This window comes from Mirounga angustirostris, unplaced genomic scaffold (assembly GCF_029215605.1).
Source record: "Mirounga angustirostris isolate CCGP_5_RB_7025 unplaced genomic scaffold, mMirAng1.0.hap1 SCAF_15, whole genome shotgun sequence".
NCBI classification, from domain to species: domain Eukaryota; kingdom Metazoa; phylum Chordata; class Mammalia; order Carnivora; family Phocidae; genus Mirounga; species Mirounga angustirostris.
Window position 1 is genome coordinate 86,114,084 of NW_026991723.1, and position 27,743 is coordinate 86,141,826.

The 27,743-nt window shown below is 50.0% G+C and overlaps 1 protein-coding gene across 5 annotated transcripts in view; it reads left to right on the forward strand.

Annotated features, from left to right (window-relative positions):
* The window catches only part of STXBP1 (syntaxin binding protein 1), a 72,109-nt gene extending 50,097 nt beyond the window's left edge, over window positions 1–22,012 (forward strand). For 2 of the 5 annotated variants that reach the window (XM_054509424.2, XM_064579790.1), the window contains exons 11-20: window positions 675–735; window positions 2,090–2,155; window positions 2,897–2,977; window positions 4,892–5,030; window positions 5,918–6,027; window positions 7,567–7,668; window positions 9,739–9,824; window positions 12,850–13,004; window positions 14,531–14,656; window positions 20,030–22,012. In XM_054509424.2, coding sequence (XP_054365399.1) covers window positions 675–735; window positions 2,090–2,155; window positions 2,897–2,977; window positions 4,892–5,030; window positions 5,918–6,027; window positions 7,567–7,668; window positions 9,739–9,824; window positions 12,850–13,004; window positions 14,531–14,640 — 910 coding nt within the window. In that variant the 3' untranslated portion in view covers window positions 14,641–14,656; window positions 20,030–22,012. Of the gene's footprint in view, window positions 1–674; window positions 736–2,089; window positions 2,156–2,896; window positions 2,978–4,891; window positions 5,031–5,917; window positions 6,028–7,566; window positions 7,669–9,738; window positions 9,825–10,542; window positions 11,035–12,849; window positions 13,005–14,530; window positions 14,657–20,029 lie in introns of those variants that run through there. The other 3 variants (XM_045883178.2, XM_045883180.2, XM_054509425.2) reach the window with 3 other exon arrangements.
* The last annotated feature ends 5,731 nt before the right edge of the window (window positions 22,013–27,743 follow it).

The window sequence follows — 27,743 nt, forward strand, 5'->3', positions numbered from 1 at the left end:
AGAGAGGGAACACAAGCAGGGGGAGTGGGAGAGGGAGAAGCAGGCTTCCCGCCGAGCAGGGAGCCCAATGCGGGGCTCAATCCCAGGACCCTGGGATCATGACCTGAGCTGAAGGCAGACACTTAACGACTGAGCCACCCAGGTGCCCCTTGCAGAAAGACATTCTGTCTGCTACATTGAGTTGGTGATATCCTCAGTAAGTTCACAAGGAAGAGTGGGAAAATAACACAGTCTTGGATAGTTCAGTTGTTCAGAAAAGTGGCCCCAAACTTTTCGGATCACTCAACCTTAGGAAAATGTTGCTTCACATTTCCAATATGCAGGTTTATTTATGAATTAACTATATAGTTAATTGTAGTAATATGTATGTTTTACAGTATATACAAAAGTATAAATTTAAGGATGGAGTAAAGTAAACATAAATAGATGTACTAATAATTTCTTCTCTCCAATCATCCCGTACACCCCCCTCTGGAGACCCTGGTTTAGAATATTAGTTAGGAAAATGATGTATCCCTCTCTCTCTTCTTCAAAAATCACTTTAAATGCATACCTTACTGGCAGGAAAACTTGCCACATATTCCTAAAGGAAGAATGTCGCACCACTTCTGTAGCATCCACATGGAGGCCCAAGGCGTTGCTGTGAAACTTAGCTGCCTCCTTCTGTCTTCTAGGGAAGTCACCCGTTCTCTGAAAGATTTTTCTTCCAGCAAGAGAATGAATACTGGAGAGAAGGTAAATGCATACTAGAGCTCCAATGTCCTTTAGGCTAATCCCTGTCTTCTTTCTGAGAGCTGGTCGGCAGGGTGCCTCTATGGCACAGGACTAGTAAGTTAGGAGGTTATTGTCACCTCTTCATCTGATATCATTTTGTCTTATTTTTGCATTCAAGATTGAGATCGGAGCCCTCATCTTTTGATGTTTATAGAGATCTTCATTTTGTTACCCTGAAGATTAATATTTACTGTTTTAGATCATAATTCAGTTTAAGCCAGAGGAACTATGAAACCTTTTTTAGCTTGTGGTGGAATTAGAATTCATAACTTGCCTGGTCCTCTCCTTACCCTGACATGGGTTCAGCAGAGGTGGTTTACCCATCGTGGTCAAGGCAAATACAGCTCTGACTGTATTTTAAGCTTGCTTAAAACCATTTGGTGACTCTGTTCCCGGTAGAATCAAGTCTCACTCACTCATGGACACACCTTATAGCACCAGGCCATCAGGCTCCCCAGACTCTCAGGTCTGCCCCCTACCCGCTTGTACCCACCACCTTGCCTGAGTTCCTTGCCTGGACCTTGCCTTGTGAAGTCCTGGTCCTTTGGCTCAGGCATCATTTTCTCAGGGAAACCTTCCCTACCACCACCCCCCCCAGACTAGTGAGGTGCCTCTCTGCACCTCTGCATCCACACTTGTGATTTTCCGAAGAACACTAATCATCTCAGTCGGAATGGCTCCTCTGCTAGATGGTAGCTCCACAAAAAGGCAAGAAGCTCTCTTTTTTGTTTGTTTGTTCTGATCTTGTATCTCCAGCACCTCACCTGGTATATGGTAGTAATTCAATAAATTTTTGTTGGATAAGAGTGGAATTAGGTGGGTCACACAGTTAGCAAGTAAACAGACCTCTTTCACCTGTCAGGATGCACGTCCCAGCCCTTTCCCAGCTTCTTCCTTCTTTCTTTCTGTCTACACAACTGTAGCCTTTCTGCTGGGATGAAATGTGAACTCAGTTTCAAGACTGCTTGAGCTGAGTATGCAGAAAGGCAGCACGGGGAAGAAAAATTGCTCTTTCCTGGCAAGAATTATGCTCTCAGTAACTTTCTAGTCCAATAAATAAAACATAATTGCTACCCTTTGGAGTTCACTTCCCCACCTATAAGGCAGTTATGGTATTTGGATCAATAATTTTTTGAACCAGAGGCCTGGAAATCTAAACCCACGGTGATCTTGGGCTTAACAGATTCGAGAGTTTCTGAGCATGCACTTGGAAGTCTGGTGCTGGCTCCTGTCCTGCCCTGTGCCCACCACCCTTGCAAAGCCTCCTAGGTCAGGGCCATTGCAGTGAGACCATATGTTTTCCTTCCCCTTGTAGACTACCATGCGGGACCTGTCCCAGATGCTGAAGAAGATGCCCCAGTACCAGAAAGAGCTCAGCAAGGTACGACCATCCCAAATGATGGGTTTGAATCTTGAGTATAAACAGTTGCAGTAAGACCTCTCAGAGCCCCACTGTACTGACTGATACATTGAAATCCACAAGTTTTTAATCAACTTCCAGTTTTATTAGGAAAAGCTGAAAGGCTGGATAACTTATTTCCTATGACTTTCTTTTCTCCTCTTCATCTTTTCTCTCTTTATCCTTCAATTCCTCACCTCATGAGCCTCTCCCCTGGGCTGTTTGAATGTGCTCATGACATGGCAGCTGGCCTCCTCCAGAGTGAGTGACCTGAGGGAGAGAGCCAGGAGGAAGTCACGGTGCCTTTTCTGTCCTGACCTGGGATGTCCTACATTATGTCCTCCACACTCTGTTAGAAGCGAGTCACTGAATCCAACCAACACTCGAGGAGGGGGGAATTAAGCTCCACCTCCTGGAAGGAGGGGTATCAAAGAATTCGTGGATACATTGTAGAACCATTGTACCACCCTACCCCCATAAAGGATTCCTCCCTCCACTTGCCTCCTTTAGGAATGCAATTTGTCCCTTTCTTTTGACACACAGAATTTTCTGTCATGATGTTTGTGTTCCTGCTGGAATGCATGTTTTATCTCCTTTATGAGGCTGGAATCTCCTTTTTGCACTGCATAGTGTTTATACGTAGTAGGAGCTCAGTAGACGTTGCATGAGTGATTTCTTGTGAGTGAGTGATTTCTTGATCACACACACTCTGCTTTTTCCCAGTATTCGACTCACCTGCACCTGGCCGAAGACTGCATGAAGCATTACCAAGGCACCGTGGATAAACTCTGCCGAGTGGAACAGGTAGGACCTTTTCCTTCTCTTTCTGCCATGCCCATTGACCCAGCTGAATTGTAACATCTGACCTTGAACATCCCGCAGAATCATAGGATATAGAAGTCTACTAGATCACGTTGTCTCAACTCTGGAGCCAATCAATGCACTTCCACTCTCAATGGTAGGGACTAGATTGGTCTGGAATGCTGTGTCATTTGGATTTTGCATGTCTGACTTTCTACTGGCTCCTTGGAATGTCTGAAGAGAGATATATGGATCTCTGAGCCCTACACTGACAAGGCTGGCTGAGTTTTATATTCTGAGTGTGTTTTTCTCCTGCTGTCGCCACACTAGCTTTGGAGACGTAGATGCTGAGAAAAGCTAGTGCAGTAGCATGTCAGAAACTCACCCACAGCCTCCCTGATCACGATTAGGACTGAAAGTCAGCAGTTTGGGATTTGAATTCTGCTCTGTCACTGATTTGTTTGATGTGCCTATTTCTGCTTTATTTTCCTCATCTGCAAAAGGAAATAACAATGCTGCCACATTTTCCAGGAGTGGTGTGTGGAGTCACTAATCCTGGCCCTCCATTCTCCAAGTGTGAGAACATTCCTCAGCTAGGGTCAGCTTCCAAGGCAAGGGAGGGCATTAAGCGAGTGTGAAGCTGCGGTGAGAAAGAACGGCTCAGGTTCTCAGTGTGAAGCTAAGATTTACATCTTCCAGCGTGATGTGACAGGCCAGCTTGGGTTTGTCAGACTTGTCCCGATTCAGTGATGCTCTTCCAAGGGGAAGTGACCCTGCAGAAGTCCATCAGTTTCATGGGCGATCTTGGCAAGCACAGGGCATCCTCTCCAAAAGAACTGGACTGTCTGGAAAATAGGGCATCCCTATATCAGTAAAAATGCAGTCAGGATGAATCCTTGGAAGCGTACATTTTTTCAGAAGTGCTCCATAGTATTTGTTGAACTCGTTACATTTAATTGGACCTTTAGAGAGTATTAGACTCAGGTCCCACTGCACAAAAGTCTGTTGAGGATGGTGGTGGCTCTGAGAGGTGAAGGGGTCTGGGGGCACCCACCTTCCTCGACCTGGACAGACCACGAACTCGAGACCATGATGGTTATGGACTCATGGGGTCTTTAGAGGAGGGAACCTTCAGGCGAGCCCTGTCTGGGCTCCAGGGAGGGTTGCAGCCATTGGTCTCTGAGAACAGAGTGAACGGTTCATGGTTTCCTGAGGCTGATGTGCGGCCTTCTCTGGTCTCTCTACAGTGGATGTGACTCTTGCCTGAGTCGTGAAGCAGGGGCCGTCACTGTGCTCTCTCTCATCCTCCCTCTTTTGCCAGCCCCTCTCTCCCCCTTCATCTCCCTGGGTTGGATTTCCCTTGTTTTTCTCCTCGCCCTGAAAGTGGTTGGAAGATTAAAAACAGGTCAAAAACATAGAGTAGTAGCTCAAAACTCAAAAAACATGTCCTTCCACACCAAGGGGGAGCACATGGGAAGAGTCTAGCCAGGCAGTGGCCCCTTAAAATGCCAAAGCTCTGCATGTGTGGGAAGGCAACCCTTTCAGCCCCGATCCCTCAACAGGGCTTTGTACCTCTAGAGGCCCCACCAGGATTGAGTCTTGACCCGAGTCAGCGCAGGTACACAGGCACTCACCCGGAGGGAGCTGCCTACCTTCAAACAAGATGGCAAAAAAATCATGGTGGTTTCTGTTTTTGCAAAGTGAACCCTGGGGCTGTCATCACTTCTCACTGACGCCATATAAAACAATGCAGATGACACCAGTGCTGATTACGGGGCCTTGTGAGAGCAGAAGCCCCTGCATAGGACCTTCCCCAGCCAAGCGACAAATCCCGTTTATGGACCACCAGTTGTCTAGTAGTTCCCATCCATCCAGACCGTCGCCAGGAATGGGGCCAGTGTGGTGTGTTTTCTGCAGGACCTGGCCATGGGCACGGATGCTGAAGGGGAGAAGATCAAGGACCCCATGAGAGCCATCGTCCCCATTCTGCTGGATGCAAATGTCAGCACTTACGACAAAATCCGCATCATCCTTCTCTACATCTTTTTGAAGAATGGTAGGAATGGTGGGATAGAGAAGAGGGGAGAGGCCCTTCCTTGGGCAAATGAGGCAGGTGGGAGAAAGAAGACAAAGTGGAAAAGTGTTTAGGAGACATGGAAAAGATTTTTTTTTTTTTAAGATTTTATTTATTTATTTGACAGAGAGAGGAGACACAGCGAGAGAGGGAACACAAGCAGGGGGAGTGGGAGAGGGAGAAGCAGGCTTCCCGCAGAGCAGGGAGCCCGATGCGGGGCTCGATCCCAGGACCCTGGGATCATGACCTGAGCCGAAGGCAGACGCCTAATGACTGAGCCACCCAGGCGCCCAGGAAAGGATATTTAATACGGAGATCCCAGGGGCTCTTTACATTTGGGGAAATGTAAGCAAATGTGTTGCAACTACAGGCAATTAATTCTAGAGGTAATAAAGGTGTGGCGTCTCTGGAAGAGGACGGGTGGGAGCGGGGAGAGGCCACTGACTGCAAAGCCAGTTTGTGAGAGCATGTCTGCCAGATACTTGCATCACATTGGTAACTCTGCCTTTAAATAACTGATTTTTACCCGCATTATAGTTGCCCATAAGTGTCCATTGTGCAGGAGATGGACACTGAGACTCTTGACTTCGATGTGGGTGGGGGTGGGCAGGGATGGCTGAGAAGCAGGAGATGGGTGGAAATATAGACCATAATGGGGCAGTTGCTGATGGTCAAAGCCTGGGACAGAGTGGCTAGAGTGGAATCGAAATGCTGATTTTGTCCTCATCTTACAGTAAAGTTGATGTGGTGAAGATTCATTTCTACTAACCCTGAGAAGGGACACTGTCCCCCCTCAAGCGACTGGTTCTGCTTCTGAGTGTGTGATGCATGGTGGTTGGGTGTGGTGACCAGGGGTTTTGTTCTCACAGGCATCACTGAGGAGAACCTGAATAAACTGATCCAGCACGCCCAGATCCCCCCAGAGGACAGCGAGATCATCACCAACATGGCGCACCTGGGGGTGCCCATTGTCACTGATGTAAGGGGCCAGCCTTGCATATGGGGAGGGAGAGGCAGAAGAGAAGCTGGCGTGTCTTATCTTTTCTCCTGATTTACTTAAGGTGGCTTATGATACATACACTCAACATTGAGAAAGAAAAAACATAAAATCGGAGGAATAAAGGTATAGAGATATAATAAAATAGAAGTGTTACTCCCAGAACCAAGATGTGCACAGAGTCATTAAAGCTGAGCTTGTCTGCACCAGCCTCAAACAGGAGTCACGCCAGCTTCATTCTCTGTGTCTTGAGGTCAGTCTGGTCTACTTTTGCACACCCAGGTCCAGCATCTTCTCTGAGGGTGAGAGCACAATGCTTAGTTAGCATCAAGCAGGTTTGCCACTTGGTTCTTCACTGGTGATGATTCAGAACCAGGCCAGGGCAGGGTGTCTGGGAAGCCCGACCACACTGCACCCTCTAGAGGAGGCTGGGGGTCGGGGGTCTCCAGAACTCAAGGAAGAGGCCCAAGCACTCTTCAGATCTCTCTGCTGGGAACCTCACTCTATACTTTCTTCCAATGGGGAGTTGTTCACACAAGGGTGCTATAAAGCTGGAGTTGCAAATGTACTTCTTTTGGAATCTTAGAGTCAAAAACTTTGTCCCTGAGCCCAGACCAGAGACCTGGAACTGGAGGTAGTTTGGTCTTTTAGACCCTTTTTCACAAGAGGCACCCAAATGGGAATGGAGATGGTTTACTCATGCACCCAGACTGTCAAAGCAAAATCAAAGACCAAGTCCTACCCAAAACAGTCTTTTCTCCTATAATTGAAGCAAACTATGTTTTTAACTACCAGGATTTTTTTTTTTTTTTAAGATTTTATTTATTTACTTTAGAGAGATGGGGAGAGAGAGAGAATGCATGCACCAGTGGGGGGAGGGGCAGAGGGGGAGGGAGTAGGAGAGGGAATCTCTCTCTCTCTCTCTCTTTTTTTTTTTTTTAAGATTTTATTTGTCAGAGAGAGAGAGCAAGCAAGCACACAAGCTGAGGGAGTGGCAGGCAGAGGGAGAAGCAGGCCCCCCATTGAGCAAGGAGCCCGATATGGGACTTGATCCCAGGACCCTGGGATCAAGACCTGAGTCAAAGGTAGACGCCTAACTGATTGAGCCACCCGGGTGTCCCAGGAGAGGGAATCTCAAGCAGACTCCCCACTGAGCACAGAGCCCGACGCAGGCCTTAATCCCATGACCCTGAGATCATGACCTGTGCTGAAACCAAGAGTCAGACGCTTGACTGAGCCACCGAGGGACCCCACTACCAGGAGTTTTTTGAATGACACTTATATGTTTGACCCACATATCCCATTTTTCATGGCTTTAAAGAACCAAGTTTGCTCCAGGTTCTTGGGCGAAAGCCCAAGGGGCACACGCTGGACTTTTCCAGGAAAACCCCTCCCACTTCGTACTCTGCCAGTGCTGACTCTCTGAAGGGAGTCCTCAGGAGCGATTTCCAAGGGCCAGCAGAGTCGCAGGGGCCCAGATGACCCCTGACTCCATCTAATGTCACATGTGTTTGCACTCAGTCCACACTGCGCCGCAGGAGCAAGCCAGAGCGGAAGGAGCGCATCAGCGAGCAGACCTACCAGCTCTCGCGGTGGACCCCAATCATTAAAGACATCATGGAGGTCAGTGAGGGACGGCTGTGAGGGTGTGTGGGGGACAGCCAGGGCCTGGGGCTCTTTGCCTACAGGCCCAGAGGCCTCCAGCTTCACCTGCTGTGGGCTGGTGGTGATAGCCTGGGGTTATCTGTCCCAGAGGATTTGTATCCAGTCTCAGGGCTCTTCTAGGCCCCATAGCCTTGTCCTGAGGGTTTAGGGAGAGCTGTCCCCAGAGGCCACCAAATGCAGACCCCCACGATCTATATGACATAGCCCCAGTGTAGATACCCCTCGATGGTGCTGTATCCAAAGGACCAAACACATCTAGCGCCTATAGGTCAGATGAGTAACGAGCGCCACTCTGAGGGTGCGGGTGTGTGTGGAGGGGCCTTTGGGATGTGACCCGAGCCAGTGCCTCCCTAAGACACCCCGTCAGTCAGGGACCCTGCCAGGCATGTTTCTGCCTCTGCTCTCCTGTTCACATCCATCCCTTGCCTGCGGTGCTCTCCCTTTCCACTTCTGAGCCCTGCCTTCCTTCAAAGTCCCCATCAGGTCTGACGGTTCCCACGCACTGCCCCTGTCTGACCTCCCAGCACCGAAGAGGCTGCCCCAGACTCCTGTAGTGTGTCGGGGATGCCCTTCACATACACGTGTCTGTTCAGTGTGTGGAGTCAGCTTTTTATACCTTGACTTCTGCCCTCAACTCATGTGTCCTCTGGCACTGTGCCTTGGACATAGTAGGTGTTTTCGTGTCTGTGAATGTGAGGTGTCTCTCTGCTCTCTGCTTGTAGCTCAAGAAACCCCGCTTAGAATCCTGCCCCACTGGACCTTCCGGGTGGGTCTTGGAGCTACCTTGTCCGGCTCCTGCTCTCCGTGGGTGGACAAGACTGGGGTCCTGACAATGAGGGGACTTTCCCAGAACTCCTTTGTCAGTTCAAGCAGTCCGTTTTAATAAGTCCTGCGGACTTATTAAAATAAGTATACTTTAAATATATATAGTGAGTCAACTTCCTGTTTTTAAAACCCACAAACCAAAAGGATGGGTGAACATGAACATCTAGGAACTGGTTCCATTTCTTTGTAATGTAATTAAAGCCCACCCCCTATCTCCTTTGCTCCTTTGTTCTCTGCTCCCTTTTCCTGCCCCCCTCCCCCTCCCCCTGAAGAACAGTGTGCGTGTGTGCGTGCGTGCGCGTGTGCGTGTGTGTGTGTGTGTGTGTGTGTGTGTGTGTGTGTAGGCTTCCCATGGTAGCTATTAGGAGGAGTTCTAGACAGCAGGAGGGGCATAGCTGGAATCCGCCCCCTGGATAATTAGACCCTTGGGAAACTGAAGGTGGAAGGTCTTGTCTTGCCTGAGACACTGTGCCTATGCCTAGTTTCTCCAAGACTGATGGCAAGTGTCAGGAATTTATTGGACAGAATGCAACATTTATAACCTCACGTAGAATGTAGAAGAAAAGGAAAAACAAATTAGAAGGGAAGCAAGAAAAATGAACGCAGTTTTGTTAAAGTTTTTTTTTTTTTTAGTCATCGCTATACCCAGCATGGGGCTTGGACTCAGGACCCCAAGATCAAGAGTCGCGTGCTCTTCAGACTGAGCCAGCTAGGCGCCCCATTGCAGTTTTTTGTTTTTTTTTTTAACCTTTTTTTTTTTTTTTAAAGATTTTATTTATTTATTTGAGACAGAGAGAATGAGAGACAGAGAGCATGAGAGGGAGGAGGGTCAGAGGGAGAAGCAGACTCCCTGCCGAGCAGGGAGCCCAATGCGGGACTCGATCCCGGGACTCCAGGATCATGACCTGAGCCGAAGGCAGTCGTTTAACCAACTGAGCCACCTAGGCGCCCTTTTTTTTAACTTTTAAAGAAGCAGCCCTGCAGACTGATCTCCGTGCACCAGCCAGTTGTAGGGCATCTGGTCCCTGCGGAGCACCGTGCTAGGCACCTAGAGCAGGCAGCAGGCTGGGGGGATGCTGGTTGTTGCAAACTTGGCCATGTCACTGTGCTAAGTGACTTGTTCTTTGAACCATCTTGCCTTGGTTCTGTTGGCCCTTCTCAAACAAATGGCAAAAGCTTAATATCTGTCTCTTTTCTTTCCAGGACACAATTGAAGACAAACTTGATACCAAGCACTACCCTTACATCTCTACTCGCTCCTCTGCTTCCTTTAGTACCACCGCAGTCAGGTGAGTGAGAACCCTGAGCCAGTGAGTGGGAGAAGTGGGCCCATCTCTGGTTGGTTGTTGGGTGGTCCTGTTACGAAGCAGCAGTATCCACAAGAACCCTCCCACCGCTTCTCATCACAGCCAGAGTGCAGGCCCTTCACCCTCCAGCTTCCCACCACTCTCATTCCTTGCTCCTCCCTTTGTTCTCTCCATTTCTGCCTCACTAGCTTCCTTCTTTGCAATGTCAGGCTTACTTCTGCCTCAGGACCTTTGCACTTGCTTTTCCCTCTGCCTGAAATGATCTGTCCCCAGTATATCTGTGTGGCTTGCCCCTTATCTCCTCCACCTTCCCTAACTATCCTTTTTAACATTACACCAGTGTTCCTAGTTGTGCTATTCATAATAGCTCAAAAGTGGAAATAACCCAAATTTCCATCAACAGATAAATGGGTAAGCAAAACATAGTGTATTCATACAATAGAATATTATCCAGCCTAAGAAAGGAATGAAGCACTGACTTGTGCCATAACATGGGTGAAGCTTGGAAACATTATACTAGGTGTAAGAAGCCAGTCACAAAAGTCCACACATTGTATGATTTCATTTGTATGAAATGTCCAGAGTGGGCAAATCTGTAGAGATAAAAAGTAGATGAGTGATTGCTGGGGGGGGGGGGGGGGCAGGCATTGGGGTGGTGGAATGGGGAGTGACTGCTAATGGGTATGGACTTTCTTTCTAGGGTGATGAAAATGGTCTAAAATTGACTGGTGATGGTCCACAGTTCTGTGACTATGCCAAAGACCACTGCATTGTACACGCTGAATGAGGGAATCGTATAACGTGAATTACCTCTCAATAAAGGTGTTACAGAAAATAAAGAAAAAAAATGATAGCCACCCCCCAACACCTCCTCTCCCCCTTCCTTTTTTTGTTCACTCCATACATTATACCAGCATGTAGTAGAGTATTTGTGTTTCTCTTGCTTACTGCCAGTCTCCCCCAATTAGAATGTCAGCCTTGCGAGGGCAGGGATTTGTGTGTCTATTTTAGCCTCAGTTGCTAAAACAGAGCCTAGCACATAGTAGGTGCTCAGTGTATTCTGCTTTCACTTTTGGTTAATCAGTTGAAGGGGATGAATATGTTGTCTGCATAGAGCTGCGTTTCTCAGAATCATGCTTGATGGAAGTGTGGATGCCTTGGGTTTATTGGGTTTCTGCCACGTACCTGGTGATGCTCAGATATTTCAGCTTGGAGATGTGAGTAGACAGCAATCCATACTTCTGTCCCTGGGTTCTCCAACACTGTGTATTTTCTTGGTTGCTCATGATATCTTCCAGGGTCTGTTTTCAAAGGCGTTTCCTCTTTTTCTCCTCCTGCCGTGCATCGGGAAGCCTTCCCTTCTGTGCTCTGTGAGGATGTCTGAAGGTATTTCGCCTGCAGACTCTTCTTGGCCTCCCTCGTCTATGTGGTCCAGGCTGTTCCCTGACCCACAGAAGCATCTCTTACCTTTCCTGAGGTGGCAGCCTCTGAGCCAGGGTGCTACTGTTTTTCTTTGACAGTGAGAGCCTGGGGTGGCTCCTGAGAAGAGTCAAGGCTGAATGAACCTTTGAGCTTGGAACAGGAGCATCTCTAGCTCCAAAGAGGGCATGCCGGGGCCCTGGAGTAGCATTTAGCTCCCAAGATGAACACTCTGCATGCTTATCTTCCTGCTCGTGCTTTGCCTGCCATCTCTCTTGCCTCCCAGCCTGCTGCCCTCACTTTTATTTGTTTTTAAAGATTTTATTTATTTATTCATGGGAGACAGAGGGTGAGAGAGAGAGAGTCAGAGGGAGAAGCTCCCTGCGCAGTGAGCCTGAGGTGGGACTCGATCCCAGGATCCTGAGCCGAAGGCAGACGCTTAACGGACTGAGCCACCCAGGCGCCCCCGCCCTCACTTTCAGGCCTTCGCTTGGGCCGAGGCTGCAGGCCCATGTGGCCTCTGTGGCATTGTGCATCCCCTCTGATGCCAGTGGAGGCCAAATGTCGATTGCCAACACTGGGGTAAAATTCAAAATCCCTGGTGGTGCCGCAGACAGGCGGGCTGACGATGGCAGACTGTCAAAGGATTTTCTCTGTGTTGACCCCATGTGCCCCTGGCACCTTCAGGATCAGAAAGTGACTTTTTTTTAACGCTGTCATTAGGAAGAAGGGCAGAGATTTCACTAGAGACTCTCCTTGTTTTGCTTTTTGTTTTATTTCCCCCATTTTCTTAACCTGGAAGCTACCCATTTCTCATTGTTTCTGAGGACGAGGTGAAGACTTACTAAGAGCAGCTCAGGGCCAGTGGGGGGAACTGCCCCACCATTGAAATGCCTGTCTTTCAGGAGGAGCTCAGTGTCACATCTCCTGGGAAGACTTCTCCGGTGATGCCCGGATGATGATGCTAGAAGGCCCTCCCATGTGTGTCCTGATAGCACTGAGCTCCTCTGTAGCACGATTCTGACCTGCTTCCTTCTCCCCACCCAGCCCAGTTAAACCGTGAGCTCTCGGTGGGCACGGCTGAGTCTCCCTCGGGGCGGCACCGCGGGGCCAGGGGAGACCATAGCCCGGTGAGGTGCTCGGGGCGTGAATCAGCGTGCCGACCTGACGGCGGGCCTTGACTCTGCCGTCACCGCTCACTGCCAGCCGAGGGTCCCAGACAAGCCTAGAAACCTGTACGCTCGAGGGCAGAAGCCTGACAACCACCGCGAGGGGCGAAGCTGGGGGGGGTGTAACACGCCAGACTTTAAAGCTAACTCGAGCCTGCCTGTCGCCTCATGTTTCCAAGAGAGTGACAAGCTCACAGCATGGGCAGCCAGACCCCTTGATAATGTACACAGCGGTTCAGCTCGGCCAACACTCGCTACTACTCTGTTTTGGTCACTGGTGTACAGAATGAATGTGTAAATAAGTCATTGAGGTATGAAGTGCTAAATACTTCAGTGCAGATAAACATAATTAATCTCTCTCTCTCTCTCTCTCTCTCCCTCTCTCTCCTCCTTCCCTCCCTCTCTCACCCCTACCCCAGCGCCCGCTATGGGCACTGGCATAAGAATAAGGCCCCAGGGGAGTACCGCAGTGGTCCCCGCCTCATTATTTTCATCCTTGGGGGCGTGAGCCTGAACGAGATGCGTTGTGCTTACGAGGTGACCCAAGCCAATGGAAAGTGGGAAGTGCTAATAGGTGAGTGGGGGCATGTGTTCTAGAGGGAAGGGGCTGCTTCATTGCACTTTGACCCATTCCATGCTTTGGTGTTTCATTCTGTCTTCGATTCTCCATTGCCCCTGCAAAACTTAGTCTCTAGACATGTTTGTGGATAGCAGCAGCTGAGGGGCAAAGGGTTCTTTCCTCGTGTCTGCACTGTGTCTCATGATGAGAGGCAGCTGTAAGCGGTGGGAAGCGTCCGAGCACAGACTCCAACACACCCAGACTCCCGTCCCTGCTTGGCCACTGCCAGGTGGGTCACCTTGAGCAAGCGCTCCACCTCTCCATGCTGCGATTTCCTTACCCAACCAAACGGGGTTAAGAACACCCACTTAGAGCCTTGCACTGGGCCTGAGGTGGGACTTGTCTGTTTCCTGGCATTGGGCCTCATATCCAGAAGAAGCTCAGTGAATGGAAGGTAAATTATCGCCCCCTCCTTTACCTGTCCGTTGGAGATGGACAGACACAGCCTGCGAGCAGATATTGCCTGAAGCATACTGGCCTGACTGCTGGACTCTGCTAAGGGATCCCGCCTCCCCTTCCAGTTCCTACCACTTCTAGGTCGGCCATACCCTTTCTGGCATTTCCTTTCCAGAAGAAAGAAAGCAACTCATTAAGCTGACTTAAAGGCAGCAGACTTTACTCCTTTTTCATGCCTGCAGGAGCTTCCACAGTTTCTAGGGCTGGAAGGGGAAGAGTGAACTCCAGATGCCTTCCTTTTGCCCCATCTTGCCCTTGACAAAATGGATTGCACCTCCCGGGCTGCCTCTTGACACTGACAAAAGGCTATCGGCACATACTGCCCTGGCCGTGCCCCTGATCTCTATGAGCTGTGTCCGTTTTACACCTCCCCTTTGGGGTAACCAAGTCACAGTGCCCCCTAAGCTCTCAGAGTGAGCAGGTTCTGCAGACCAGTCTATGTGGCCATTCCTGGGTGAGTCAAGATGGACCTGGCACTGTCAACCCCCTTTCTAGAGACCACCATTCAGTGGGGAGACTGGACATCCTCTCCTTCCCTCCCCATTCCCTGGAACTTCCCCAGCTGGTCGCCATTTCTCCCTGTATTGTTTTCTCCTTTTTTTACGTGGACCCCGTGATAAAGCTCCCTCTGCCCCCTGCTTGTGTATGTGTTGCATGCATGTGTCTGATAATTCTCAGCTCAAATACAGCTTTCCTGGGCAGAAGCTGTCACAGCCAGGCTTTGGTGTAAATCTCCCTCTTCGACTTTGGTCCTGACTTGCAGTTCCCTGTTGGGGGGTGGAACCCTAGGGAGATAAATTTGCCCCCGCAGATTCACGGAGAGGCCTTGCGCAGACAGCTGACGTCCGCAGCGTGGCCTCACCCGCTTTGTGCATGCCGGCTGTCCTTGAGGCCTGTGTGCGTGTGCGCGTGCTTGCGTCTTGCTTTCTCACACCTCATTGGCTGCATAAAACATGGGCCTGAGTTGGCATGTTCCTGTAACGTACCGTTGTTCAAGCAGTCAGCTGGACTCTGTTCTCCCGCAGGTTCTACTCACATTCTCACTCCCACCAAATTTCTCATGGACCTGAGACACCCCGACTTCAGGGAGTCCTCTAGGGTATCTTTTGAGGATCAGGCTCCAACAATGGAGTGAGAGTCAAAGAAACAAAGTAAAAGCAGCTTATTACAGAAAAGAAACTCTTCCACTCTGAAGGGTTTTCTTTGATTATTCCGTCACTCTTTTTCTTTCTTTTTCCCTTTTTAGTTTATTTATTTGATTTTCTTTCAACAAGAAAATGCTTGCAGTTCTTAACACCGATTGAAAATGTGTCCGGTGCTGCCTTCACAGACCCTGCCGCGAGAGCCTCTGGGCCCCGGCCTGCCAGCTCACTCGTGCCCTGGGTCCCCTGCTGCTCAGTCAGGCGGTGCCGCCCCCTGGGTTTTAATCCAAAAGTGATCATAACTGCTGTGACCAGTCCTTCAGAGGAGCTGGAAGCTGAGGGATGCTGGAGGCATGGCACGCAAGCCTGCTGGCCTGGGCGAATTTGTAGGCACCAGGCAGGGAACACATGGCCTCCTGCTTGTGTGGGGGTTGTGCGAACTTGAGAGTGAGGCCCGCAGGCGTTCAAGGGACCATCATGTCTAAGAAGGCAGAAGTCCAGTGGAGATATCCACAGGTACCTGATCGTGAGGGAGGCTCGTTGGAGCGCGTCAGAATAGACTCCACGTCAGTGGTAGTTAGACACAGAAATTCCTTTTTCCCAGGACAGGCGCTCAGCTTGAGGAAGTTTCTAGGGGGTGATGGGGTCACGAGCCATCGTGTACTTGGTGAACTCCAGCCCCCAGTGGAAAGCTCGAGTCTCATGTTCGTCTGGGGGAAATGGCCCTTCATAGTTAACTCTTTCAGTAATTGCTTTTATTTTCATTCTCCTGTGGATTTTTTCTAGCACTGAGTCATCATACCCCTCTCTCGCACTGATGTCTCTTAGTGAGATCTGGGAACCTTTGGGTTAAAATTTGTTCTTAACACAGTGTGCTGTTTGAAAAGAGTGTCTTCTCTCTCCCACCACACTTGTGCCTTTACCTGTTACCCAGGAACCTGGTGTCCATCTGGTAGATTATCCAGATTTTACTCTTGTCCTCATTCCTTCCTCTCTCTTTCCATCCCTCACATGTGCTGGGAACCTCCTCTGCTGTGTCATGTGACAGACGGTTACTGAGGAACTCCATTGTAGCATTAGTTTTTCCGTAGCTTTCTTTTGCAGTCTGTGATGAGGCCACACTCTGTGTACCTGACTTTGTGTGCTCCACCGACCCCACCCCCCCCACCCAGGCTGAGATGTGGCCTGGTGAATCACGGGACATGAGTCACCTGTGAGCAGTGGTGAGGCCTGGACTCTAGCCCCAGCTCTGCCAGGAGCAGGTCCCCCCCTACACACACACACACACACACACACACAGTGTGCAGAATGCAGAGAGGCTGGATCGCAGGGCCCCAGGCTCCTTGAGGTCTGACCGTCTCATTCAGTAATTCAGATCAGGGGCCTCAAAGCTTGCAGTCCTACCCTCATGCATTTGCAATCTCTGATGAACCTCAGGGGATTGGGCCATCAGAACCATAACCAGGGAGCACCAGAAGCGTGCTTGTTTGTATAAACATAACATGCTCAGGCCAGAAAAGGACTCACTCTAAAGGTCAGAACAGGCAGCTGTGCAATTGGTCTCCTCTTTCCTCCCTGTGGCCTAGAGATGGCTCCCCCCGGGCAGTAGTGAGGGGAGAAGCCGCATGTGGGATGAGCCTGCACGGTGCATGGTGGGCTGGCTGTGGCCCTGGGCTGCCTCCCATCCTGCCCAGCTGCCTTCCCCTAGAAAGTGCAGCCAGTGGGTGGTGAATAAAAGCAATTGTTAAAAAATAGTCATTGTTAAAAAAAAAAAATCGTCTTTGTTTAGAAGTACCTTGGTTGGTTGGTAATCAGAGACATCTGGTTCTGTGTACAGATGGCAGGTAGGTGATCAGCATTTGCTGCGGGATGTATTGTAAGACTTAACCGGGGACAGATGTTCAGTCCAGGCCACAGCAGTGGCGGAGTGCTTGCAAGGTTTGAAAGACTCAAACCCACAGCTCGGAGGCTCCAGCTAGGATTCGCTCTGGGAGTCCCTGCTTCAGAAGCAGCCTGTCCCTCGCAGGCTGGTTTCCTTTGTTTTATGTTCAGCCAGCACAGAGGGTCTCAGCTAACATCTGAGCAGAGAACACGAATAGACTTGAGTTGTGTACTCTTGGCTTCTGAAATGCTTTTTGGGGGCAGTGTTGTGTTTTAGAGAGTTCCTTTAGGAAAAAGTGTGACATGGAGCCCTAATCCCAGGGAGGTCGGAAGGCAGATGAAGCTGTGACTTGCCCCCTTCTGTTGTGATTATCCAGGTGACCAAAGACAAGGACAGTGCAGGACAGGAGAGGGCCGGGGTTGTCCCCTGTCGAAGTCAGTGTCTGCAGTGACTTAGCTTCTAGGAGATGAGTTTTCCCGCTCAGCAGTGAGTGAGCGTGTCCCCGGCGGGCCCCATGTGTGGGTGCCAGTGCCCACTCCGTCCTCTGGTGCCTCTCTCTCCCCCAGGTGCCGGTTGAAGGGAGCAGGTGTGGGTAGCCAAAGTGCACAGATGCCTCACCTTAATCCCATTAATCAGTCATCCCTCCATACTGTCCAGAAGTGAAGTCTTTGCATTAGATCTTCACCCCCGGCTCTGGGGGGTTGTGTTAAAAGTACCAATCCTGAGGGAATGTCCAAGGGGCCGCCCGAGGCCGGTGGAGGTGCCCCGAAAAGCTGTCCACAACACTTGCACTGGGGAGAAAGTTTTTGTTTTTTTATATTGAATGTTTTGCTTTATTCCCATTTGGAATCAGAGAAGTCTCATTTTTCAGTGGGACTCAGATCTGAATCTGAATTCAGAGTGAACCCATTGCCCAGCTGCTATTTAAGCATTTGCTTGCATGTCCCCTGTCTGGGCCAGGAGCCCAGGGTGCCCAGAATTGAGACCAGTGGCCTGCCTTCCGGGCCTGGCTGTGCCACCAAAGGGCTGCAGATGAGCACTCTGCCACTCTGGGCTTCGTTCTCCCATCTTTAGGATGTGGGTGGGCCAGAGCATGTTTCCCAAACCTGGCAGATCATCAAACTCTCCTGGGTTGCTCTTACATGTACACATTCCCTGGTACCTCCCTGGATCTGCTGAGTTGGTGGGTGCGTTTCGGCCAAAGCCAGCAATGCCTAGACCAGCCGATCCGTAGGAGCACTCTGATTTCCAGATTCTCTCAGTGAGGAAAGGTTTTGTCCTGGCAGAGCTAGCTCACTGGGTCTGGCCCACAGCTCTGACAGTCTTTCGGATGACTGTGTTTGGAGACCACTGTTCACATTTCTCAGTCTTGCACTTACGGAGCATAAGAGAGACCTCAGAGCGGTGGAATCCCCTTGCGGTTCTGAAGGGCCGACCTGGTCAGCTCCCGTGGGTTCAAAACATGGGTTTGCGGCATGTGTATTATAGGCTCATGCAGCTCCGTCTGCAGTTTGTGGTGGTGGAAAGCTTGACCAGGGTTTTAATTCAGGTGATTGGGTGACAAGCATTAGCTCTCAGGTGATTCAGATTAACACCAGCTGGTCTGGATCCTTTAAAGACACCCAGTGAGTTTGGGCCCAGAATACTCAGTCCTGGACACTTTCTTCTTTCACTCAGACTGGGAACACCAGATGGTCAGCTATTAGATAGTAGAAAGTTCTAGGAGCATGGATTCCTTAACCCTTTTTTGGCCTCCCTAAGACCTTGAATTTGCATGTAAGCGAGGGTAGGGAGCACTTTGGGATATGCATCTGACCAGAGGCTCCCTTTTGATTTTTCCAGGAAATTGAGTCTTCTGTCTTGTTTCCTGGAACTCAGCTGGATGGCGTGGGAGGGCATTAGGGACAGTTTCTCTAGCATGGGCACTGTTGTCGCCTTTACCTGGAAAGCCCCCAAGTTAATCCCTGCACAAATATCCAGAGGCTTTCTAGATGTAGACGCATAGACTGCATGGAGTTGAGATTTGGAAGACCCTCACTCTGGCAATGGTTCACTGTTAAGAATTGGGCAACATTTATTCCTGTTTTCTCACTTGGGGAATAGTAGCCTTTGATGTTCTTTAGGACTCGTAGGAAGATTAGCAAGGTCACAGAAATGAGTCTGCCTTTGGTACCTCTGGGGGAGGGCGGAGCTGTAAAAAGGCCCAGGAACAAACTGCTGAAAGCCCCGTGGCCTTTCCTGAAGGAGCCTCAGGTGTGCAGGGCAATGGTCAGTGCAGGGGCTGGTGTGGGCTGTTAAGTAGCCAGGGACCAGTTCCTCCCTCGGGGCAGTGACAGAGTGGCTAGGGCTTGAACTACAGAGGATGGGATGTTGGAAGAAGCCCCTCACATTAGAGGTCTGGACTGACCAGGCAGGTTCAAGGCCTGCGGTCCCAGCCGTCGCGGGTCAGCTGAGCACATAGTGCTCGAAGGCACAGGGCCCCTTGGTATTTGGAATCAACCCCAACAAGCCAGCCAAAGCCTTCTTTTGCCGCCCTCTGGGTGGAAATCTGGCACGCTGCAGTTTCTGTCCCCACTCCCCCAAGGCCCACGCCCTTGCCCGCACCTCCAGGGAGGCACATTTTCAAGTACGGATCTCTTTTGTTCGGTTCGTCTCTCCCACCGGGATCTCTTTCTTTGAAGCTGGCTGCTGCATGTGTGCCGGCCTCATGTTCACACACCGGTCACTTCTGTTCTGTTCCAGTAAAGTCCATGTCCAAGCCACATGGTCCATGCATCTTTTTTTACTGCACTTCTTAGCGCTCTCTCTCCTTATGAAAAAGGACTTCATCTATTTATTTTATTTTTTTTATTTTTGCAATAGAAGTATATCTAATTCCATTAGCTTAAGTTTTTTGCAAGCATTTCTAGTCTCTTACAATGTGCGGTCTCTGCAAGGTAAGGCCTCAGGTACCCTGGCCCTTTCCCTTTCACACCTGAGGTCCCCCCCCCCCCAGGGCAGTCCCAGCCCACTGGCTCCCGAGGTCAGTGGCTTCCCCCAGGGTGCCCTGCCCATCACTCCCTCCCTAGCAGGCATCATCCTTTCCACACACAGCCCCCTACCCGCCCCTGCCCCACCGCCCTCTTCCCAGCCTCTCCCGTGCCATATGGTTTGGAATTCCTCTCCCTGGCTTCACCTCGAGTGCAAGAGAGAATCAGAAATGCAGCCTCCCTGTCCCCTGGCAGATGACACTGAGCCCAGATGGAGAGGCGGGTTCCTTCCTTGGTATAGCCTGGGACCCTGCCTGAGCCAGAGGATGTGTTTTGTTTATCCACAGTCCCCAAATGTCTCCCAGGCCTATTGTGATGTGGCCCCAACACCCCACCCCTGGCCCCCTCCCTGCTTCCTCTAGACCAGGGTGTGGGTGGGGGAACGGATGCGGAGCTGGGGAACGGAAGAGCAGGAAAGGAGACGTGGTGGGAACTGGAGCCAGCAAGCTCACTGTCTTTTCTGCCCCCCAGGATCCACGCACATTCTCACCCCACAGAAACTGCTGGACACGCTGAAGAAACTGAATAAAACAGATGAAGAAATAAGCAGTTAAAAACATAAGCCACCCCTCCAAAAAACGAACCCTCTTCCCACAGTGCTGCAGCCCCTACCGCTGCCCGCCTCGGTTACTTTGCTGACCCCGTCCCTCCACCGCCGCCCCCAGCTCTGCACGCCCTGGCCGGCACTGTCGCCGCTGCGTTCTCGTGTTTAATGATGCCCTCTTCTTGTGTGAAACAAAAGAAAATAATGCATTGTGTTTTTTAAAAAGAGTATCTTCTATATGTGTCCTAAGAGGAGAAGTTCCCGCATAAGGGACACACTGCTGGAGAAGTTGTAGAACTGTCTAGAATGAATGGACACCTTCTCCCCATTATTAGGATTCCATGACCTTGTATATAACCCAGTGCAACATGCACAAATTGCTTGAGTATGGGAAGGTAGACATTTGGGTGTTTTACAAAATCTGTTTTGGGTTGTTCCTCTTCTTTCTGGGAATCACAGAGATGTCTGTTGCTGGAATATTTCAAACTGAGGATTAATCTGTTGGCTTCACTCCAGTTCTTACCCCTCGGCCTGCTGTCATCCAGATAAGCTTGGCAGTGAAGATCAGGTGACATCTTGTGAGGTTTGGGCTGGAAGCGACCTCTTAGCCTTCCCCAGTGGCTTATCCTCCATGTGCTGGGGCTGTGGGAGGGGCTGGAGGTGTTCCTGTGAAGTCAGGCCAGGTGCTGGCCTGCGTGCGTGCAGCCTGTCACCTCCCGCCGCCTTCCCCCGGCCTGGCCCGTGTCCACAGGGCTGTGATCCCGAGGGAAGTAATCTTGCAGCCTAAGTCATGGTGCCCCGCAAGTGCGGAGCAAGCTCCCACCAGGACCTTGGTCTCTTGCAGAAGCAGTTCGGCTGGCCTTTTTGGCCATACCCTTTGCTTCCCCGGGCACCACCCCCAATAGGGCTCTTCTTTCTCAGCGGGGTCAGCCGGGCGGAGCTCCCGGGTGAGGAACGAACTAGAACGGAATGGGTTCCGCAGGCTCCTGGGCAGAGGGCCCTTTCCTGTAGAGAAGGGTCTGCACCCCTCAGACTTCAGACCATGGGAGAAAAACAGCCCATTGGATTTATGCAGACCCTGTTCCCGCTCAGATTATCCTCAGTTTAAGATACTTTATAGTACTTTATTTTGTGTCGTGTGGGGTCATATGTCGTCGTGCTTGTAAGAGAAAATGATCATTTTATTCTCTGTATAAAACTTAGCTCTAAAGCAAAAATGAAAGAAGCAAATGCAGAAAGGATGTCTCGTCATCCTCAAGACTCAGCAGCCCTCCGTTCTCCGATGGCGAGCGCGCCATGTGTTCTGCTGCTGTTGTCGCAAAATATAATGACAGTGGAAGTCACAAAAATGTCCCCTGCCCCGCCCCCCGCCGCCCTTGAACCCCTGCGGACCGTGTGCATATTACTGTCTCGTGCTGTCCTTGCAGACGTGGTGTGAGATAGCTCCACGCAGCCGCGCGCTTTCCTTTCGAGTGCGTTCCTCGCCCTCCCCGGTAGACGCTTCGTGGTGGTCTCTTCCCAAGGCTTCGGAGTCTCCCCGGCGCACTCGGATTGGTTTTCAGGCCTCTTCGCTCTGTCCCGCTCTCCCGTTTCCTTAGGACAGAACTGTAGGTGCTTGCCCTGGTTTGTTTCTCGCTGCCACTGCTTCTTTCGTCCCCTCCCCTGGACCAGACGGGGCTCACGCTTCAGGGCCTTGTGCGTCGAACGTGTTGGGTTTCCTTTCTCTGTTATTTATATAAAAATAATTTATCAAAAGGATATTTTAAAAAAGCTAGTCTGTCTTGAAACTTGTTTACCTTGAAATTCTCGGAATCTCAGTGTTGGAAAGTACTGAAGCACAAACATGTATCATCTCTGTACCGTTCTGTACTAAAGCACTCGAGTCTAATAAATCAATCAGTCAGCACCCATTCACGGTGTCCGCGGTGACTCCTGGTCCGGCTTTACTTTGGAGAGTCGAAGCAAGAAGGCTGCTGCGGTGGCCCGTTGCAGATGAGACCACCACCCCGGCTGTGGCTCGGAGTCTTCTAGAGCCCAGTCGGCATCGCTCCCGTTGAGCTCTGTAATGGTCTCACATTCGAGGACAGTTCACAAAGCTTGCCTTGGGTCCCGGGCAGCAACAAGGCACTGCTTGTGGGCAAGGGAGCTCTTCCGGGTCTTACTGCTCCTTAGCGGAAATGTCTGTCTCGCTCAGAGATTGCAAGCCTCCGTCTTTGCAGATGCTCCCTACTTGGCGGCAGTGTATTTAGGCCCTGCAGTGAGGGCACTTTATCCATCTTACTGTTCTCCTCCTCTCTTCCCGCTGCCACACCCTCTGGCCTTATGAGATCTCCAGATCAGGATCTGGTGTGCGTCCTGTTGCTCCAGAAGCTTGTTCAGAACCTGGACAGACGGAGATGGGTTTGGCCCAGCTGGGGGAGTAGACCCTTGAGTTAGGGTTGGGGTCACACCGGAAACCTGCTGGAATAGGAGGCCCAGGGGAGGGGGGTTCTTTGTAGGAACTTCTGATTCTACTCTCTGGTCCTCAGTCAAACCCTGATCTCCTTCAAGGCATGAAGACACCTCACAACTTGAGGCCAGTTGGCGGAAGCTACACCTCGACCCAGCTGTCTGCTGGTGAGACTTGCCTCATAGGGAGGTAATGATGACCATGACCATTTATTGAGTCCCTGCTCCACGTCAGACCCCTTGTGTCCTGCATCTGTTGGCTGGCTCCCTTCCCAGTTTCACACATGAGGAGGCCAGGGCCAAGAGCAAGGCAGTAACCCACAAAGCCCACTCCAGTTAGGGGACATCAGACACTCACCGTCTTAGAATAGCAATAGTCACTGCCCCAGTAACCAAGCCCTGGAATGAGATCCAAGATCAGAATGTTTAAATTCTAAATTGTTCTAAACCGAGTTTACATTAAAGCAAAGTAAATGCCATTTGCTCCTTCCAGGCCACCCATAGCCTCCAGGCCCACGCTAGTGGCTTGCTAGTCTCTCCCCAATTGTCTCTTTCATGCTTTGACCCAGGGTTTCTGACACCTGCCTCCATTCCACTCCCCCTCACCACCAGCCAGCAGCAGAGACGTGGCCCTTTTTATGCTTCTGGCAGTTCTTTTGTGTTACACGGGACAGATGGAGCCTGTGGGCTACCCCTCCAGAAAGTCTCCAGTGGTGTTAGATACTCTTGCAGGAACAGGGGGTTCTGAAACCAAAGCAGACGGTGCTGACTCAGTAACTGAGCAATCCTAGACCAAGACAGATCTGAGAGCTGTAGCTGGTCCCTCTGCCTTTCCAGTGGGCCAGGGCCAGGCGGGAGGGAGGGTCTCACCCAGACCCTGCTCAGGTGCCTGTCCACCTGCCTCGGTGTGATCCCAGGCATTCCTCCCTAGGAGACAGAATGGCGGAGTGGCTAGGGGCACAGGCCTCAGCCTCAGGCAGGCCTGGGTCGAATCCACTGTCGGTCTCATTCCACGTGACCCTGACGAGGGACTTTGTCCCCTCCTGTGAGGAAGCCCGTGGAGGAGTGCTGCCGAGCTAGCCCGTGGTGAGTACAGTAAGTACTCAGTGCTAATGGTGCTGCTGATCCCCGGCGGAGTCCGTGGGCGAAAGAACAAACATGCCCATCCACTGGGAGAAAACCGTATGTCCGTCAGCTAGAGGACGGGTAAACTGTGGCTGACTCTGGCAGTTCAAGATGCGTGACCTACACCTGTCAACGTGAATAAATCTCAAAAAGTTAATATTGAGTGAAAAGAGCAACTTACAGAAGAATACATACAGAATGATGCGTTTATATAAGGTGGTAAAGCCTCATAAAAAGCGCTACATAATGTTTATGGATACGCATGTTGTTAATGTGCAAATGCATGTACGAGAATGATAAATACACCTAAGTCAGGACAGTGGCCACCCATGAGACAAAGGATGGTCATTGTGGTGTTACCTTATATCCCCAATTACACAATGAATCCGTGGCTTAAAAGTGCTTTGAATAAAAGTATAGATAATAATTCTAATTGTAGTTAATATATGTTGAGCAATTATTACATGTCAGGCATGAGTGTTTATACCTATCTTGCTAATTCCTCTCAATGTTAGGAGTTAGATGTCATTATTAACCCTACTGACAGATGGGGAAACAAAGACACAAAAAGTAATTTGGCCAAGGCCTCCAGGTGGCACATGGCAGAGCCTAGATTTAAACATGGCAGTCTGATTCCAGAGCCCAATTTCTCTATCAGAAAAACATTACCGGTATAAAAAGATGAGTCTGTATGGGCTGGAACCAATAAATCTTTTAAGAATCAGTTTAGGGGCTCCTGGGTGGCTCAGTCAGTTGAGCGTCTGACTCTTGATTTCAGCTCAGGTCGTGATCTCAGGGTCATGGGATTGAGCCCCGCGTTGGGCTCTGCGCTCAGCAGGGAATCCGCTTGAGATTCTCTCTCTCCCACTGCCTCTCCCCCCACCCTGTGTGCACGCGTGCGCGAGCTGTCTCTCAAATAAATAAGTAAATCTTAAAAAAAAAAAAGAATGAGGGGCGCCTGGGTGGCTCCTCAGATGGTTAAGCGGTCTGCCTTCAGCTCAGGTCATGATCCCAGGGTCCTGGGATCGAGCCCCACATCGGGCTCCTGGCTCAGCCGGGAGTCTGCTTCTCCCTCTCCCTCTGCCTCTCCCACTGCTCATGCTCTCTCTCTCTCTGTATCTCTGGTGTCTCAAATGAATAAATAAAATCTTTAAAAAAAAAAGAATGATTAGTTTACACAGCAACCAAAAAGAGAAGAGTGGAGGGGCGCCTGGGTGGCTCAGTCGGTTAAGCGTCTTGTCTTCGACGCAGGTCATGATCTCAGGGTCCTGGGATCGAGCCCCATGTCGGGCTCCTTGCTCAGCGGGGAGCCTGCTTCTCCCTCTCCCTCCGCCCCCCCCCCCCCGCTCCTGCTCTCTCTCTCTCAAATAAAAAAAAAAAAATCTTTTAAAGAAGAGTGGAAATAAGACATAGAACAATAAAAATTGGATTTTCCAGGACAGCAAGCTACACCTCCCGGTTCCCCGTGCATTACCTGTTATGAAGGAACACTGTCAGAGAGTAAGTACATGGGCACAGTGACCTCGTCCATAAGCCAAGCAACTTTCTCATACCAGTTACAAAAGAGTATATTCTAGGATGAAACCAAGTCATTCCATCGCTAAAGGCAGGGAAGAAACCCAAACTATAGAGACAGCAATCAGAGTTCTACTCCTTAGAGTAAAAAGTAGCATCGGAGGTAAAGTTGCCAAGAAGCTTGTGAAAAACCAGCCGCTGCTGACCTCCAGCATCCTTTGAACAAATGACAATTTGCCTGGTGGAAACAGTCATTTAGAGAGTGAAAAACTATTTGGAGGACCAGTTGTCAACACACATGCTTCCCTTTGCAATTGGATCAAACAGTGATGAGCAGGGGCACCTGGATGGCTCAGTCCTTAAGCATCTGCCTCTGGCTCAGGTCATGATCCCAGGGTCCTGGGATTGAGCCCCGCATCGGGCTCCCTGCTCGGCGGGGAGTCTGCCTCTCTCTCTGACCCTCCCCCCTCTCATGCTCTCTATCTCATTCTCTCTCTCAAATAAATAAATAAAATCTTAAAACAAACAAACAAACAAACAGAAAACAAGTTCTGGCCATGGAGAAATTGGAACCCTCCTGCACTGTTAGTGGGAATGTGAAATGGTACAAGTGCTGTGGAAAACAGGCTGGAGATTCCTCAAAAAATGAAGAGTCAACATACTCTGAGTCTGTCCCCAATTCCAGTGTGTGGGCGTTTCCCCCGCATCAAGCAATTCTCCAACACCATCTGGATGTCCCACAATTCAGCTCCAATCTGACACCGTCTACCCAGAGATCAGATCCCACAGGTTAAGAGCTCAGTCCCATAAGACTACCCTGCCCCCCACGTCAGCCACCAATCACAGGTCCAGGGTGTTACTCTCCCGACCCACTGGCTGCAAATCAGTGGTTCCCACAACCCCCTCCTTGGGTTCAATTAATTTACTAGAGCTGCTTGCAGAACTCAGGAAACCAGTTTACTCACTGGATTACTGGTTTATTACGAAGGATATTAAAGGATATAAACCAACAGCCAGATGAAGAAATACAGAGGGCAAGGTCCCAAACAAAAGAGCTTCTGTCCCCAAGGAGTTTGGCACCTAGCACAGGGACCCATGGATGGCTTCTGGTTCGTCAGCCCGGAAGCTCTCTAAACCTAGTCTTTTTGTTTTTGTGTTTTTTTATGGAGCCTTTATTACATAGGCACGGTTGATTAAATCATTGGCCATTGGCGATTAATTCTTCCTCCAGCCCCTCCCCCCCATCCCTGGCAGTCAGGAGGTGGGACTGAAAGTTCCAACCCTCCAGTCACAAGGTTGGTTCCTCTGGAAACCAGGCCCCATCCTTAGGCGCTTTGCAAAAGTCACCTCATTAACATAAACTTAGGTGTGGTTGAAAGAAGTTTGTTATGCATATCGAGACACCTTTATCACACTTATCACTTAGGAAATTACAAGGGTTTTAGGAGCTCTGTGCCAAAAACAGAGATGAAGACCAAATATGTATCTCTTATTATAAATCACAGTATCACACGTATGACCTAGCAGTCCCACTTCTGTGCATATACCCAAAAAAGGTGAAAGCAGGGTCTCTAAGAGATACTTGTATAATGTTCATAGCAGCATTCTTCACAATAGCCAAATGCTGGAAGTAACCCAAGTGTCTGTTGACGGATGGATGGATAAACAAAATGTACCATAGACACACAATGGAATATTATTCAGCCATAAAAAGGACACGGGCTACAACATGAATGAACCTTAAGGACATTAGGCTACGTGAAATAAGCCCATCACACAATGACAAATACTGTATGATTCCACTTAGATGAGGTACATGGAGTAGTCAAATTCATAGAGACAGGAAGTAGAATGGTGATCACCAATGGCTCAGGAGAAGGGAGTGGGTTGTTAGTGTTTAATGGGTAGAGTTTCCATTTTGCAAGGCGAGAAGAGTTCTGCAGATGGATGGTGGTGGTTGCACAACGATGGGAATGTACTAATACCACTGTACCCTTAAGATGGGGGTGCCTGGGCTCAGTCATTAAGCGTCTGCCTTCGGCTCAGATCATGATCCCAGGGTCCAGGGATCGAGCCCCGCATCGGGCTCCTTGCTCAGCCAGAAGCCTGCTTCTCCCTCTCCCTCTGCCCGCCGCTCCCCCTGCTTGTGCTCTCTCTCTCTCTCTCTCTCTCTCTCTGACAAATAAATAAAATGTTTTTTTTAAAAAATGGTTAAGATAGTAAATTTTATATGCATTTTACCACAATTTTAAATAAAGATAAATTTTTAAAAATCCACTATGGATTGAATGTTTGTGTCCCCCCCCCACCCAAAACTCATATGCTGAAAACCTAATGCTCAAGGTAATGGTATGAGGTGGGGCCTTTGGAGGCTCTGCTTTCATGAATGGGATTAGTGCTCTTCAGAAGAGAGACTTCACAGAACTCCCAGCCCCTTCTAATTTGTGAGGACACAACAGTAAGTCTGCAACAGGAAGAGGGCCCTTGCCTGACTCTGCTGGCCCCGATCTCAGACTTCCAGCCTCCAGAACTGTGAGAAAGAAATTTCTGTTG